The sequence below is a fragment of the Arachis hypogaea genome, chromosome 3 (assembly GCF_003086295.3).
Source record: "Arachis hypogaea cultivar Tifrunner chromosome 3, arahy.Tifrunner.gnm2.J5K5, whole genome shotgun sequence".
Classification (NCBI taxonomy): Eukaryota; Viridiplantae; Streptophyta; class Magnoliopsida; order Fabales; family Fabaceae; genus Arachis; species Arachis hypogaea.
The window spans coordinates 128,345,044-128,362,778 of NC_092038.1; the positions used below are offsets into that span (position 1 = coordinate 128,345,044).

General features: G+C 37.6%; 1 protein-coding gene across 3 annotated transcripts; it reads left to right on the top strand.

Annotated features, from left to right (window-relative positions):
- Positions 1-10,695: 10,695 nt before the first annotated feature.
- Positions 10,696-15,760, top strand: LOC112791493 (MACPF domain-containing protein NSL1). 3 transcript variants are annotated; one of them, XM_025834351.3, is made up of 8 exons: positions 10,696-11,212; positions 11,407-11,654; positions 12,394-12,598; positions 13,357-13,440; positions 13,552-13,738; positions 14,451-14,602; positions 14,805-15,083; positions 15,161-15,760. In XM_025834351.3, exons 1-8 carry the CDS (start codon positions 10,940-10,942, stop codon positions 15,233-15,235), a joined length of 1,503 nt encoding a protein of 500 aa, XP_025690136.1. In that variant the 5' UTR covers positions 10,696-10,939; the 3' UTR covers positions 15,236-15,760. The 3 variants fall into 3 exon arrangements, with proteins under 3 accessions (XP_025690136.1, XP_025690135.1, XP_025690134.1); XM_025834350.3 differs by having other exon boundaries at positions 14,805-14,941; XM_025834349.3 differs by having other exon boundaries at positions 14,805-15,760.
- The last annotated feature ends 1,975 nt before the right edge of the window (positions 15,761-17,735 follow it).

Genomic DNA, 17,735 nt, shown 5'->3' on the forward strand with positions numbered 1-17,735 from the left:
TGCTTAAGAGCTCTGGACACCACTAACTGGGGACTTTAGCAAAGCTGAGTCACAATCTGAAAAGGTTCACCCAATTATGTGTCTGTGGCATTGATGTATCCAGTGGTAATACTGGAAGACAAAATGCTTAGGGCCACGGCCAAGACTCATAAGTAGCTGTGTTCAAGAATCAACATGCTTAACTAGGAAAGTCAATAACACTATCCAAAATTCTAAAGTTCCCAGAGACGCCAATCACTCTAAACTACAAAGGAAAAAGTGAGATGCCAAAACTGTTCAGAAGCAAAAAGCTACAAGTCCCGCTCATCTAATTAAATTAATATTCATTGATATTTTAGAATTTATAGTATATTCTCTTATTTTTATCCTATTTGATTTTCAGTTGCTTGGGGACAAGCAACAATTTAAGTTTGGTGTTGTGATGAGCGGATAATTTATACGCTTTTTGGCATTGTTTTTAGGTAGTTTTCAGTAAGTTCAAGCTACTTTTAGGGATGTTTTCATTAGTTTTTATGTTAAATTCACATTTCTGGACTTTACTATGATTTTGTGTGTTTTTCTGTGATTTCAGGTAAATTCTGGCTGAAATTGAGGGACTTGAGCAAAACTCTGAAAAAGGCTGACAAAAGGACTGCTGATGCTGTTGGAATTTGACCTCCCTGCACTCGAAATGGATTTTCTGGAGCTACAGAACTCCAATTGGCGCGCTCTCAACGGCGTTGGAAAGTAGACATCCAGGGCTTTCCAGCAATATATAATAGTCCATACTTTATTCGAAGATTGACGACGTAACATGGCGTTGAACGCCAAGTTCATGCTGCTGTCTGGAGTTAAACGCCAGAAAAACGTCATGATCCGGAGTTGAACGCCCAAAACACGTCATAACTCGGAGTTCAACTCCAAGAGAAGCCTCAGCTCGTGAATTGATCAAGCTCAGCCCAAACATACACCAAGTGGGCCCCGGAAGTGGATTTATGCATCAATTACTTACTCATGTAAACCCTAGGAGCTAGTTCATTATAAATAGAACATTTAACTATTGTATGAGATGTCTTTTGACCACGTTTCATCTTTGGTCTCAGTTTTGTATTATTCTTCATCTTAGGAGGCCATTGAGCACGTTTCAGGGGGCTGGCCATTCGGCCATGCCTGAACCTTTTACTTATGTATTTTCAACGGTGGAGTTTCTGCACACCATAGATTAAGGGTGTGGAGCTCTGCTGTACCTCAAGTATTAATGCAATTCTATTGTCTTTTATTCAAATCCCTCTTATTCTTATTCCAAGATATTCATTCGTACCCAAGAACATGATGAATGTGATGATAAGTAACCCTCATCATCATTCTCACTTATGAACACACATGATTGACAACCACTTCCGTTCTACATGCAACAAGAGCTTGAATGTGTATCTCTTAGATTTCCCAACAGAATCTTCGTGGTATAAGTTAGATAGATGGCAGCATTCATGAGGATCCGGAAGGTCTAAACCTTGTCTGTGGTATTCCGAGTAGGACTCTATGATTGAATGACTGTGACGAGCTTCAAACTCCTGAAGGCTGGGCGTGATGACAAGCGCAAAAGAATCAAGGGATTCTATTCCAACCTGATTGAGAACCGACAGATGATTAGCCGTGCTGTGACAGAGCATAGGAACGTTTTCACTGAGAGGATGGGATGTAGCCATTGACAACGGTGATGCCCTACATACAGCTTGCCATGGAAAGGAGTAAGAAGGATTGAGTTGAAGCAGTGGGAGAGCAGGCGTCCTTGAGCCATACAGTATCTCCATTCGCTTATCTGAAATTCCCACCAATGAATCTGCATGAGTACTCTATCCCTTTATTATTTCTATTTTCTTATCTTTATTTTCGAAAACCCATAAAACAGATTTAATCTGCCTAACTGAGATTTACAAGGTGACCATAGCTTGCTTCATACCAACAATCTCTGTGGGATTGACCCTTACTCACGTAAGGTTTATTACTTGGACGACCCAGTACACTTGCTGGTTAGTTGAACGGAGTTGTGAATTCAACTGGTGTCACAATAATCATTTCATACAACTTAAAGAATAGTGATCACAATTTCGTCCACTAGGGGCTCGGTCTGTGAGTCCCCCCTTTTTTAAACTCATTTATTTGGTGACGCTTGAACAATTTCCTTTGGCCTTTTAAGGCCGTAAACAAAAATACTCCAGCAAGTGCCCTTTTTGAATAAGGGTTTAGATTAACAAAATAAATGCCCTTTTTTGGATAAGGGTTTAAGTTACCTTATGCGTGTATGCTTTTCTAATTTCGATATTTCGGAAACCCTCTTGATCTTTTTCTGAAAACCTTTTCTATTGGCTTGTCTTGTTTTTCAAGCCTTTTCGTTCAAGGGCTTTTATGCAGCCTTTAAACTTTTTTTTAGGTTTTCCAATCTCTTTTTGTTATCCTTTATACTCAACTTTGCTTTAGTGAGTTTTTATGACTTAGGTTATTTTTGTGATGCGTTTTTTATCTACTCGGAGTATTTCCGAGTTCGATTTACTCGGGTCTCATCTCGACTTAAGAGTCGGATTATTCTCGAGTTTTTTACGATCAACTCATACAACCTCTTTACGCCGACTTGTACCTCGTCGTTTTATCCTGACGACCATCTAGGTCGGTTCATGGGATTTTCACGTTTTGTCGAGCTTAAGTCGGCGCGTTTCGTAGAAAGACTTAGAAAAATAAAGAAGGATGTTGTAAGAGATATTGTAGATGAAAAGATCTTTTATTAATTGAGGAGGTACCTTCTTGCTACTAAGGGTGTAAATAGCCTATTTTCCCTTAGCCTCTACTATGATGCCTCGTTAAAAACCCTTCTTCAGAAAAAACCCTTTTGGGAAAAAATCATGAAGTTGGGAAAAGAGTACATCAGGGAGTAGAGTTCGCTTTAACTGTAGTACCTTTTCATATTACAAGCATGCCACGATCTTGGTAACTCAATGCTGTTCAGGTCGGTTATTTTATAATAACCTTTCCCTAACACTTCCTTGATCTTGTATGGTCTCTTCCAATTTGCGGCGAGCTTTCCTTCTCCTGATTTGTTGACTCCAATGTCGTTTCTGATTAGGACCAAGTCATCCAGGGCAAATGTTCTTCGAATGACTTTTTTGTTGTACCTGGTAGTCATCCTTTGTTTCAACGCCGTTTCTCTTATCTGGGCGCCTTCTCGGACTTCGGGGAGCAAGTCGAGCTCCTCTTTGTGTCCCCGTACATTTCCGACCTCGTCATGGAGAATTACCCTTGGGCTTTGCTCACTGATTTCTATTGGAATCATGGCTTCTACACCATAGACTAGTCGGAAAGGTGTTTCTCCTGTGGCGGATTGGGGGGTTGTCCTATAGGCCCATAACACCTGAGGGAGCTCTTCAGCCCAAGCTCCCTTTGCTTCTTGCAGTCTCTTCTTTAGTCCTGCCAGTATGATTTTGTTGGCTGCCTCGGCTTGCCCATTGGCCTGTGGGTGTTCCACCGAGGTGAACTGATGTTTGATTTTCATACTGGCCACTAAGCTCCTGAAGGTAGCGTCGGTGAATTGGGTTCCATTATCCGTAGTAATGGAATGAGGTATCCCATATCTCGTGATGATATTTTTGTAGAGGAACCTACGACTTCTTTGAGCGGTGATAGTGGCTAACGGTTCTGCTTCTATCCATTTTGTGAAGTAATCTATTCCCACGATCAAGTATTTGACTTGTCCTGGCGCTTGGGGAAAAGGACCTAACAAATCCATTCCCCATTTTGCAAAAGGCCATGGAGAAGTGATACTAATGAGCTCTTCTGGGGGAGCCACGTGGAAATTTGCATGCATCTGACACGGTTGACACTTTTTCACAAATTCTGTGGCATCTTTTTGCAAGGTCGGCCAGTAGAGTCCAGCTCGGATTACTTTTCTGGCTAGAGATCTTGCTCCGAGATGATTTCCGCAGATCCCGCTATGTACTTCCTCCAATACCTCGGTGGTTCTTGAGGTCGGTACGCATTTTAACAATGGTGTTGATATCCCTCTTCTGTAGAGGACATTTCTCACCAAGGTGTAATGCTGTGCTTCCCTTCGGATCTTTTTAGCTTCTTGTTCCTCCTTAGGGAGGATGTCGAATTTCAAGTATTCGACTAAGGGATTCATCCATCCGAGGTTTAAACCGACTACCTCAAGTACTTCTTGCTTATCTTCTGATTTTGCTACCGAGGGCTCTTGGAGGGTTTCTTGAATCAGGCTTCTGTTGTTTCCCCCTGGTTTGGTACTTGCTAACTTGGATAGGGCATCCGCTCTGCTGTTTAGATCCTGAGTTATGTGTTTGACCTCGGTTTCTGCAAAGCGCCCAAGGTGTTCCAAAGTTTTTTCCAAATACCTCTTCATATTAGGGTCCTTTGCCTGATATTCTCCACTTATTTGGGAGGTTACCACCTGTGAGTCGCTGTATATCATCACTTTTGTAGCACCGACTTCTTCTGCCAATTTTAGTCCGGCTATCAAGGCTTCATATTCTGCCTGATTATTTGAAGCCGGGAATTCAAATTTTAAGGAAACCTCTATTTGGGTTCCTCTTTCATCTACTAATATTATGCCTGCGCCACTTCCCGTTTTGTTGGAGGATCCGTCTACATAGAGTTCCCATGTAGTCGGTTTTTCCTCTTGGTCCCCTGCGTATTCTGCCACGAAGTCGGCAAGGCATTGGGCTTTAATTGCTGTCCGAGTTTCATATCTCATATCGAACTCGGAGAGCTCTATTGCCCATTGAACCATTCTCCCTGCAACATCCGTCTTTTGAAGGATTTGCTTCATGGGTTGGTTTGTACGGACTCTTATTGTGTGAGCTTGAAAATAAGGTCGTAGCCTTCGTGAGGCTATTACTAAGGAGCAGGCAAACTTTTCTAGTTTGTGGTACCTTAGCTCAGGGCCTTGTAGGACCTTACCGATAAAGTAGACTGGGTGTTGTCCGACCTCGTCTTCTTTTATCAGGGCCGACGAGACAGCCCTGTTTGCTACGGATAAGTACAGAACGAGGTCTTTTCCTGGTACTGGTCGGGTTAGGATAGGAGGTTGTCTTAAAAACCTTTTGAACTCTTGGAACGCCTCCTCGCATTCCGGAGTCCATTCGAATGGGCATCCCTTTCTTAATAAGGAAAATAGTGGAAGGGATTTTAGTGCCGATCCTGCCAAAAATCTGGAGAGAGCTGCAAGCCGGCCATTGAGCTGCTGGATCTCTCTCAAACAAGTCGGACTTTTCATTTCTAGGATGGCTCTACATTTGTCGGGATTGGCCTCAATCCCTCTTTGTGTTAGCATAAATCCTAGAAATTTTCCTGCTTCCACCGCGAAGGCGCATTTTGCAGGATTTAGTCTCATCCCATGCAACCTTATGGTGTCAAAGACTTGTGAGAGGTCGGATAAGAGGTCGACTTCTTCCTTGGTTTTTACTAGCATGTCGTCGACGTACACTTCCATTAGGCTCCCCAGGTGGGGGGAAAACACTTTATTCATCAACCTTTGATATGTGGCTCCTGCATTCTTTAATCCGAATGGCATGACCACGTAGCAATAGTTGGCTTTGGGTGTGATGAATGATGTTTTCTCCTGGTCTGGCTCATACATCGGGATTTGATTATATCCCGAGTAGGCGTCCATGAACGACAAGTATTGGTACCCCGAGCTGGAGTCCACTAGGGTATCAATACTTGGTAGGGGATAAGGGTCCTTAGGACATGCCTTATTTAGGTCGGTATAGTCGACGCACATTCTCCATTTACCATTCTGTTTTTGACTAGCACTATATTGGCTAGCCATGTTGGGTACTTGACCTCTCTAATGAAGCCGGCCTCCCGGAGCGCCTGTACTTGCTCTTCTACTATTAGGGCTCGCTCTGTGCCGAGCTTGCGTCTTCTTTGTTGTACAGGTCGGGACCCTGGGTAAACCGAGAGCTTGTGGGACATGAGCTTGGGATCAATCCCGGGCATGTCGGAAGCCTTCCATGCGAAGAGGTCGGAATTAGCTCTTAGGAGTTCAGCCAACCCTTGTTTTAGGGTTTCCCCTAGGTTGGCTCCTATATAAGTGTTTTTTCCTTCCTCCCCACCGACTTGTATCTCCTCGGTTTTTCCTCCCGGTTGAGGTCGCAGCTCTTCTCTGGCCCTTGCGCCACCGAGCTCTATAGTGTGGACTTCTTTGCCTTTTCCTCTCAGATTTAGGCTTTCATTGTAGCATTTCCTCGCCAATTTTTGGTCTCCTCTTACCGTTGCTATTCCCGCTGAGGTCGGGAATTTCATGCAGAGGTGGGGAGTGGATACCACTGCTCCGAGCCGATTAAGGGTAGTCCTGCCAATTAAGGCATTATAGGCTGACCCTTCATCAATGACTATGAAGTCTACACTCAGAGTCCTTGATCTTTCCCCTTTTCCAAAAGTGGTGTGAAGGGGCAAAAATCCTAGTGGTTTTATTGGCGTGTCCCCTAATCCATATAGGGTATCGGGGTAGGCTCTCAACTCTTTCTCATCTAACCCTAACTTATCGAAAGCTGGCTTGAAAAGAATGTCCGCCGAGCTTCCTTGGTCTACTAGGGTTCTGTGGAGATGGGCATTTGCTAGGATCATAGTTATTACCACTGGATCATCGTGTCCAGGGATTATCCCTTGCCCATCTTCCTTTGTGAACGAAATAGTAGGGAGGTCGGGTGACTCTTCCCCGACTTGGTAGACTCTTTTAAGATGTCTTTTGCGAGAGGATTTAGTAAGCCCCCTCCCGCAAACCCTCCTGAGATCATATGAATATGCCTCTCTGGAGTCTGCGGCGGTGGGTCTCTTCTATCCACATCCTCTCGCTTTCTCTTTCCATGGCTGTCCGACCTCTCTATGAGATATCTATCAAGCCGACCTTCTCTAGCCAGCTTTTCTATCACATTCTTGAGGTCGTAGCAGTCGTTTGTGGAGTGACCATATATTTTATGGTACTCGCAGTAATCGCTGCGGCTCCCCCCTTTTTTATTTTTAATGGGTCTGGGGGGTGGCAGTCTTTCAGTGTTGCAAATCTCTCTGTATACATCCACTATAGAAACTTTCAGGGGAGTATAAGAGTGATATTTTCTCGGCCTCTCGAGACCGAGTTCTTCCTTTTTTCTGGCTTCCCTTTCCTTCTCTTTAGTTGAGGGAGGGGGTCCAGGTCGCCAACTCAGGTCCCTTAATTTGGCATTCTCTTCCATATTGATGTACTTTTCAGCTCTTTCTTGTACATCACTTAGAGAAACGGGGTGTCTTTTAGATATGGAATGTGAGAAGGGACCTTCTCTGAGCCCATTGACCAGCCCCATTATGACTGCCTCTGTGGGCAGGTCTTGGATCTCCAAACATGCTTTGTTGAATCTTTCCATATAGGCTCGTAAAGATTCTACGACCTCCTGTTTTATTCCCAGGAGGCTCGGTGCATGTTTTACCTTGTCTTTCTGAATTGAGAACCTCATCAAAAACTTCCTTGAGAGGTCTTCAAAGCTGGTGATTGATCTCGGGGGAAGGCTATCGAACCACTTCATCGCTGCTTTCGACAAAGTGGTCGGGAAGGCCTTGCATCGCGTAGCGTCGGAAGCATCAACCAGGTACATCCGACTTTTGAAATTGCTCAGATGATGCTTTGGATCCGTAGTTCCATCGTAGAGGTCCATATCAGGGCTTTTGAAGTTCCTCAGAACTTTAGCCCTCGTTATGTCTTCGCTAAAGGGATCCTCTCCCCCTAATGGTGGCTCTTCCTGTTCGTCACGGGAGTTGCGATTTTTGAGGGAAGATTCCAGCTTTAAGAGTTTTCTTTCTAACTCTTTTCGCCGTTCCATCTCCTCTTTTAGATACTTCTCCGTTTCCTTTTGTCGCTCCCGCTCTTGTTCTAACTGTTCCAGACGGCTGTGGACTAACCCCATTAGTTCAGTTACGTGGGATGGTTCGCCTTTTTCTGATTCGCGCTCGTCTGAGGAGTTTGCCTTCGGGTTTTTTACCCCGGAGGTGCTCTCTCTCCGCTGATTGTTAACCTCCTGGTGGAGGGCTAAGTGCACATTGTTATTACCTGTGTCCAGATTCTCTTGTTCGGAGTCTGTTTCCACATGGCCTTCTTCATGGGATCTGTCCGCCATCAAGGGATGATCTCTCGGGTCCCCGGCAACGGCGCCAATGTTACTGTGGGTAACCGGAGATTAGTAGGATAGATGGCGTTCGTTGGCCCAGTCACCTGCGGTTGGTAGTCTCCGAGCTGGATCGCACACTGGATCCTCCTTCCGACTTGTGTGAGTGAATGAATGGGGGGTGGTACCTGCAAAGACACTCCGATGCCTAAGTTAGCAAGAGTGTGAGCAGGTCTAGAGAGTATTGGGCTTAGAGATACCTGAGGGGTGTCAGTGTATTTATAGTGGTGAGCCAATAACCACCGTTGGAGTAGTGCCGTATCTTTAGGGTTTTAACCGTCCCATTATCTTGGGGAGGTTAAGATATGGCTTTATGAAGCGGTTAGAGAGATTTTAGGGGCGGTTACTCATTTGAATTGAGTGTTTATCTGCCAGCTAATCTCATGTCCGACTTCTTTAGAGCAAGTCGTGGTCGATACCGACTTCTTACGTGAAAGTCGGTACTTAGCTAGGCTTAATCCTACAGATTAGGCCTTTTATTTGGACCTGTGCCTTTAACATTAGGTCAGGGTATGAACAATGTACATGTGTAAAAAAAGAGGAAAGAAAATTAGAAGATAAATTATTATTGTTTATTGTTTAGTTGAAGAGAAAAAATAAAGAGAAAAATTTTATCTTTTTTTATTTTTAATATGATTTTTTTAATATATTTTATAATAAAAAATAAAATTATTTTTTATAATATTTTTTTATCCAAATATATCTAAAAGATTAAAAATTTACTTAATTTTTTTTCTTTTTACTTTCTTCTTTATTTTTTTCTTTTCAACTAGACAAAGTCAACAGAATAAAGATGTAATTTCTAAAATTATATAATTTAAGAGATTGGAGACACATATTTTTTTTGTGATAATACAATGATGTTTAAAAATTATATTTATCATTTTTTTATATTATTTAACATTTTTTGAAAAAAAAATCATAAATTAGGCTGTTCATTTTACATTTTTAAAAATTAAAAAAAATTTAATATTACACGGTCCGATTTGATTAATATCAATTTTAAAAAAACTCTATATAAAAAAAATCAGACTTCCAATAAAACGTACTACATATATTTAATCCATTTAAAAAAAAATTATCCAGCTGTTTGATCTTTCTTAAAGATAACAAAAAAAATACAAAAAAAAGTAAAAGTCATCCATTTATGATAGATTTTTTGTGAATATTTTTATGTATATTCTATTTTTATATTAAGATCAAAAAAATATTTTTTTAATATTAAAAAAAAATGTTTTGCAGTATTATAAAGATGAGAGGTATATAAAAAAATTAAAAAATTTTGAGAGCCAAATTTAGATACCAAAAATCTGAAGATAAAATTTATGGTTATATTTTTTTATTTTTTTAAAATCAGAAATATGAGATTTAGATTTATATATATAAATTTTTTATTATTTTAAAATCACAAATAAGGGATCAGATGAGATTTGTGTACCTATAAAATTCTTTCAGAAAATCTGGCCCTCAAATCTTTTACTTTCACATTAAAATAAAAGCACCCGACTTATTCATACCAATGGATTACAACTATATTTATCTACTAAAATATTAGCTTAATAAAAATATTAGATAGCCAAACATTTTATGCAACAAAGTCTAACTAAGTATGGAAAAATAGATATTCACATCACATCTAAGCATATCTCTTGTTACCTTTTTCCGTTTTTCGTCTTCTGTATTCTCCTTCTCCTTTTTTTTTTTAACATATTCTTCTCTTTTTACATTTCTTCTTCTATATTATTGTCGTAGTTATCATTATCTTTATTTTTTTTTTTAAACCTAGCATAACCCTTTTTTTTCTCTTCATCTTTCTTTTTTTTCTTTTTTTATCCCTTTGTATTTGTTTTTTTACTAATTTATTCAATTTTAAATTTTTTATTATTAGTATTATTGTCGTCATCTTCTTTTTTTTCTTCTCATATATATATATATATATATATATATATATATATATATATAACACAAAATGACTGACTATAATAATTTTGATGTACTGTATATAAATTTTTATATACAGTATAAAACTCAGAACAATAACAACAAAATAATTTATTTTGTGTAGCAAAATTAGTGAGCACAGAATTTAAAATAGTGGCAATAGAAGTAATTTTAAATTGTGTAAAATATTTTTATGCTGTACCAATAAATTTAGATATTAGGTACAAAAATTTTTATTATGTGCAAAAAATTTTGTATTATATCTACATGTTTATGTGTTATGTATAAATTTTTTTGTGTTAGATACAAAAATTTCGGTACTATATTAATAAATTTTTGCATTTTTTTATAAATTTTTTTGTATTATCTCAATAAAAAGAAATAGTGCCTGATACACATGCACATTAATATTTGTTAGATTTGTGTTAATTTAGTTGGATTTAGTTAAAAAATTGCTTGTACTTATAGTATTACGGAAGAATGAAATTTATTTTTTATTAAAAATAATTAATAAAAAAATGAAAGAAAATTATCTGCTAAAAAAAAGAAGCTATTATTACACGCGTGACGCGTCAAAGTTAGCAAGCAGAAGTGTGTGTGTGTGGAAGTGAGAATTGAAATGCAGGGGCCAGGGAGGGAGGGAGGGAGGACAATTTCCAGCAGCGTTCCGGATGTTTGACAAATGGATAGGCACGTTGACTTTGTTGAAACTTTGTAGCAAATGCAATGAAGGAACCTGCAAGAGTGATGCTGAAGCTATTAAATGAACGAACTCATAACCATAATTACTTAATCAGCATAGCCATCATTGAGGAATGCCTGTAAGCTCGGATCATGCTGCACTGTTAGGGACTCTGTCGCCGCAATCGGCCGCCGAGAAAGCCGTGCAGTCAATTGGACTTGGATATGACGTGTGCAGGGACATCCGTTTTAGTGCTTGCAAGGACAGGCTCCTCCAACTTGACCACAACCACACCAGGGACCTGCTGTTCCCTGCCGGCGTTATCGTTCCCGACGTTCCCACCTCCGTCAAGTGCCACCAAGGCGACCGATTCAGAGCTTCCTCTGGCTTCCTCTCCTTCCAACAGGTTCACTACTTCTTAAATTGAAGTTACTACTTTATGACGCTTATTACCAATGCTTCAATTAGCACTCCAATTCAAGCCATACTAGTTAGGGCTTGATTGCGTTGTATTGAAGAAAATAACATCCTCTAGGCAATTACTTAAGTAGATAAAATTCTGAAGTCAAGCAATGTCCTAAAAGCTAGCTCATTTTGCAGATGTCTGAGTTTTTTAATGAAAAACTCTCTTTATCTGGGAAGATCCCATCAGGCCTATTCAATGCTATGTTTGACATGAGAAACAGCTGGAAGAAAGATGCAGCTTCCACCAAAAGCCTAGCCTTTGATGGCTGCTTCATAACTTTGTATAACGTTGAGTTGGATACAAATAATAGAACCCACTTAACTCTTTCTCAAGATGTTAAACGAGCAGTGCCTACTTCATGGAACCCTGCTGCCCTTGCTGAGTAAGTACAATTCTCCTTCTTCTTGCTCCCCCCTCAATTTTCTATTATTGTTGCTATTGCTGTTATTGTTCTCTATACGGGTAATATAAAGTTGTTATTGTTAAGATAATGGAATCTATTTGACTAAAATGTTGTATGCAGCCACACTTCCTTGCTACCGGAAATCCAAATATAAAATTTTTAAAAGACAACATATCTTTGGTTCAATAATCATGGAAGTAGCAGTAGCACTTTGATGCCCTCATGAGTTGAAGTTCTAAGACTCTAAAACCAGATGATTTTGATTTCCAAGACTGACGACTTATAATAATATGGAAGATTTATATTTGTGAAAGGGACTCGGGAGGAATAAACAAATGATGAAGTTATGAATAAACTCTTATTAGATGTCCTGATTTATTAGTAACTGTGGCCTTCTACAAGTTGCCGATTTTGATGACGAAAAATGATTAATTTGTGTAATGTATTCATTTATAAACAAGAATCTAATGTGGAAACATTTCTTAGCTTTCTTTTTCTTGAACTTTCCTGCTGATTTTATGTAAAGCAGATTTTGTCAGTCAATTAGCTACCTTGAAAGTTATCATTCTTTCCTCTTCAATATATTTGGCAAGCTGATTCCTGTTTTGTGATTCCACATGAAATTTTTAACTGTATTTGTGCTTAATTGAACAGCCTCAGTTTGTGTTGTTTGTTGCCTTGAACCTGGGTGTGCACTAAGTCAGACATGATTTTTCAGGTTCATTCAGAAATATGGTACTCATATAGTGGTTGGCATAAAAATGGGAGGAATGGATGTGGTTCACATCAAGCAGTTAAAAACTTCAGATGTCGGCCCCAATGAGATGGAGACATTGCTTCAGCAACTAGCTAATGAGAGGTTCTCGGAAGATTTAAATAGAAGTTCTAATGGAAAAACTGTTAAAATATCAGGAAAACTACAGGTGCAGAGGATCAAATGCATCTCCCACATTTTAAACTTTTAAATAGCTACATGTCATCTTAAAAAATGTGTTATTCTTGCCATTTGTTTTGTTAATTAACAGTAGGGTCATTCTAAGAGTTGTCAAATTTACTAGTCCGTGGTAGGCTCATTATGTCTCTACTCTCTAAAAAGTAAATTCAGAAAGGTCCACTAGTGACAATGAGCTTTGTTATCCCACAACATAAACCAGTTCTTCCATTTTACTTCCAACATTAGTTTTTTTTGCTGGTTTGAATTTTAGTGACTAATCTCTTTCAGAGATATTTTGTGACATGAAGACACCTTTTGCCTGATCAACCAACTTATCTTGGTCACATCCTTGGTTTGAAATTCTTTAGTGAGATGTCCTTGAGTGGTATAATTTGTTAATGGAAACTATGTCACCAACATAGCATAGCATAGAATAGTTGTAGTCTGAATTTGTTTCTGTTTAGGTATGTAATATAGTCAGTGTTTTCATAAATCTACTTTATCAAATTTTAGGCCACCTTTTCAATCAATAAAGAAGCAATCAATTTGACATAATTGTATTTGTAGTTGTATCATATGTAAAGTTTCCTTGTGTTGATCATTTATGAAAAGAAGCAAAAGTTACTGGAATGACAAGTCTGCTTGAACAATTACCTGCTTTTTGGTTAAAATAATAATGTGATTAAACAATACAATTTTACAATATGCAAGGAAGTCTAAGTTCTCAACTGTCTCATTTGTTTGCAGGATGATCAGTATATGCCCTGGGAACAGCATTTAGCTCTCGCTGCTTCTGTTCGACCAAATGTAACAAGCCACTCCAACAATGAGGTTAGTGTTATATTTATGAGAGTTTGAAAATGGTTTCTTTGCGCACAGTATAATCACCCTGTATCTTCTTACACTTGACTACTTTGGTTATTAAAATTTCTATTCAAACAGGATGTCATAAGCATTTCAGTTCGAAGGGGAGGTATTGTTGGCATTGGGCAACACCATAATCAGTGGATATCGACAATATCTGAGTCACCTAATGTCATATCAATGTCATTAGTGCCTATTACATCATTATTGCCTTCTGATCGAGGCTATGGATTTCTAAGGCATGCGGTGAATTTATATATTACATGTGAGAAAGCATGTTTCCTTGAAAAGTTATTGGGGGCATGCGGTGAATTTATATATTACATGTGAGAAAGCATGTTTCCTTGAAAAGTTATTGGGCCTTTCTCTAGTAGTTTATTGGTTATTTATAATTTAGGTTGATAAGGTTGTTGCTACTTGCTTGTAGTTACCATGGTTAATTTTGTGCAATACAAGGAAATAATGTTAGGCATTGATAGTAGTCTGTCCAAAAGGAACAACCATGTATATAACTTATCTGGATCGGAAGCAGTTTAGACATGCGACAGTGAGCTTATAGAATTGGAGGACCATGAAAGTTTTGATGTTTTCCTATTAGGGTATAAACTATAAAGGAGAAGAAATTTGAAATTGACTCCAGTATATTTGCATTTAAAGTTCCATATTTCCTGAGCAAATTCCACAAAGTCTGCATAATTGCTATAAAGATAGCATTGTTGCTTGTCATTAGTATTTACTATTTAATTGGCAAGGTAGTAAAAGGTTTTCTAGGATATTCATTTAGTTGAGGCAGGATGATATTTTGGAATTTTAATTTGGAAATTAGATACTGATGTTCATCTCTTTCGTGAGTAAAGTTTATGCCTGTATACATGGGAAGTCATTATATAAGATGTAATTGTATTGATTTATGGATTGTTCTTTATCTGGACCGAGTGTCAAACTCTCAAGTGTCAATCAATTAATGTACCCTGCAGATAAACCGCCTACAGAGGAACTTCATCAATTTCTACAATTTCAGCTGCCTCGGGAATGGGCTCTTGGAGTTGGTCCCAGGCGTAGAAAAGGCAAATCTCCAGCACTCCAATTCTCATTCATGGGGTCAAAGCTTTATGTTAATACTGCAAAGGTAAAGTACTTATGCTTATGATGTGATGTGAGTGACAGTAAAAATGGATATAATTTAGTTGAAGTGCTCTCAAAGACTCAAAAGATGCATATCAAATTGTACTTTGTACCTTTGAACTTAAATCCCTGTCTTTGATGAACCGGGATCACTGGTCCATCACTGCTTTTACCATTACGTTGTAAGTTTAAGACATGCATTGCAGGTTAACAGTGGACGTAGGCCCGTAACAGGTATTTGCTTGTTTTTGGAAGGCAGAAAGAGTGACCACCTGGGAATCCATCTGCAACATCTTGCCAATCTTCCCAGCATTATTCAAATCTTGGGCAACCATGACCTTGAGTATGCAGATGATTCACTTGACAAAGCCTACTTTGAACCAGTTAGCTCCAAAATGTTTTCACATGTGTGCACTGCCCCAGTAGAATGCCTTGATTCTCATACTGGAGGTTATGCATGCATAGTGACAAAGGCCTGGTTTGAGGTTAGGCTTATTAAAAGAAAGAAAGTTCTTTTTTTGAGGTTTGAATATTCAATTTTATCGTCGTCCATAATTCGCAGATCGGAATGGAGTGGTACTTCATCCATAGTAAGAAAATCTGGGTTCTTTTCAACGTTGTTGAGCACAAGGCTTAGTAAGGGGTTGCATCAGATTGAGACTGATCCAAAGCCGCTAAAAGATGATGCATCTAACGCAGTAGGTTATCATGGTGAGTCTAATACCGACCAACCTGTGCCGACAAAGCCTCCTAAGATGTTGAGGTTTGTGGACACCAAGGAAGTTGTCAGGGGTCCAGAAGACATGCCTGGACATTGGATGGTCACTGGAGCCAGGCTCTGTGTACAAGATGGCAAAATCTCCATCAAGGTCAAGCATTCCTTGTTGGATTATCCGGATATGGACAATTAAGTAATTGCACACACACACACAATGTATATGGAACTTCATAAACTTCATGTGAATTATATTCATTGGGATTTGGGCTTGATGCTGAGGAAAATGGTTGCTTATAGGTTATTTTTTTACACTTCAATTTTACATGATATTGTTTAAAACGGGAAAGTTATGTTCGAGGATATGTTTATATGTCTACTAAAAATTAGTTATTTGTATAAAATATATGTAAAATATAAATATATGATAATTATTTTAGTGGTTAATTTTTTAAGGGTATGTTCTGTTTTTGCCTACCCCGCTAGCTAATCAAAAAATGAAGTGGAATATAAGTTAATTTTTATATTAAGGTTACTCAATATTATATTATATTTCTTCAGTCTTTTAGGTAGCGTTTGGTTACTGAGACATAGACACTGAGACATAGACACAGTGGTACACGGTGACACATGTCTGCTGTTTGATTTGGTGAGACACAGATTTTCGAAGGACACGGGAGGACACGGATAGACACGGAGACACTAAATTTGTGTACATCCAATTTGGTGAGACACTGAGACACAACTTGTGAGACACTAATTTTTTACTCTTTTACCCTTATTGAGTTTTTAAAATTTGTCTTCTTATCTTTCTAAATTTTTTTTTCTCTTTCTCTTTTAGATTCTACAACTAAATTTACTTTTCTATTTTTTTCAAAAAAAAATTTATACATTTAATTTTTTTATTTATTTAAATTTTGATTAATCTTTGATAAATTCTAAACTTTAATTTTCTATTTTTTTTCAAGAACAATTATATATTTAATATTTAAATGATAATTTAAGATGGTATTAGAAGAAATAAAAAATTATTAGAAGAAATAAAAATTTAATGGTGATGGCATGCATTGTTTGGGATAATAGATGTATTATAATAGTGATAAAACTTGTGGTTGAATGAAGGGTAATTCAGTCTTTTTTAAATATATGTGTCTTATTTCTTATTTTTGCCAAACACAATACATAAACACAAATATTTTATGTCCATGTCTTTAATGTCTGTGTCTCTATGTCTGTCTCATCAAATATATCAACCAAACGGAGCCTTATATAATTGGGTCATCCATGTGTTTACTGTTTAGTCCTCCAAATTTCACATGACTTGAGAGAAGTATATTACAAACTTGATGGTTGATGCTTAATTTTTCTACTTCTACTTAAGAGTTTATTCGAAAAATTGTAAAGGAAAGGAAAGAAAAGAGAAGGTTTTGGAAGGTGATGAAGGAAAAGGTAAGGGAGAGTTTAAGATTTTAAAATGATTTTTTTGTTTACAAATTTAAAAGAAGTAAAAAGGAGAGAGAATTTGGAGGATTTATTATGTATTGTTATAATTTTATCTTTACTATAATATATTTGATTTGATATTTTTCTAATACAAATAACAAGGTTAAAATAACAAATTTATTTAAAATCAAATAATTAAATAGAAAGTTTTGAGATCAACAAATTTTAGTAATTTTGACTGCACAAAATCTGATAAATATAAATACAAACTGTATTAATTTATGTGTGTAAATTATATATTTTATATGTGTAAAATTTTGTAAATATGGGTGTATGTAATTATTAGTCAAATACTAATCTAAAATGATAATATTTGCTTGTTGGTAGCATTGTAGATAATTAAAAATTTCTACGAGAAAATTTGAAAATGATAATTTGGAGGATTTGAAAAACTACAAGAATTTTCAAATTCCTCATCTTCTGAATAATAATGGAGTTTAATCTTCTAAAATCTTTTTCTTTCTTTCAAAATCATAATTCATGCATAGAGGAGTCTAATCTTTTAAAATCTTTTCTTCTCCTTTAAAATTCTCTAAAATCAAACCCCTGAAGACGCATCGGAAGTAGTCCATTTCAATAATAGTAAAAGAAGTGAAACTTTGAAACATTTCTCAAAGCCTTTCGTCCTTGAGTTTACTCTATACAGTTTTATTAGGTATGGGATTGAAGATGGAGACAGAATTGTAAAACAAATTAAATTATTAACTATGATAGATCCTATCGATGACAAAAATTAATTCTAGATCTATGAAATCTATCTACTTAATTTTTTTTCGAAATAAAAAGCTCAACATAGTAAGGTGGAGCATTTAGAAAGTCCAGAGTTACAATACAAATACTAAACAAAAAACCGTAGTTATCTCCGGTATTGCCATCAACAACCAGACGGAACAAAGTCAACCCACTCTTTGTAACTCCT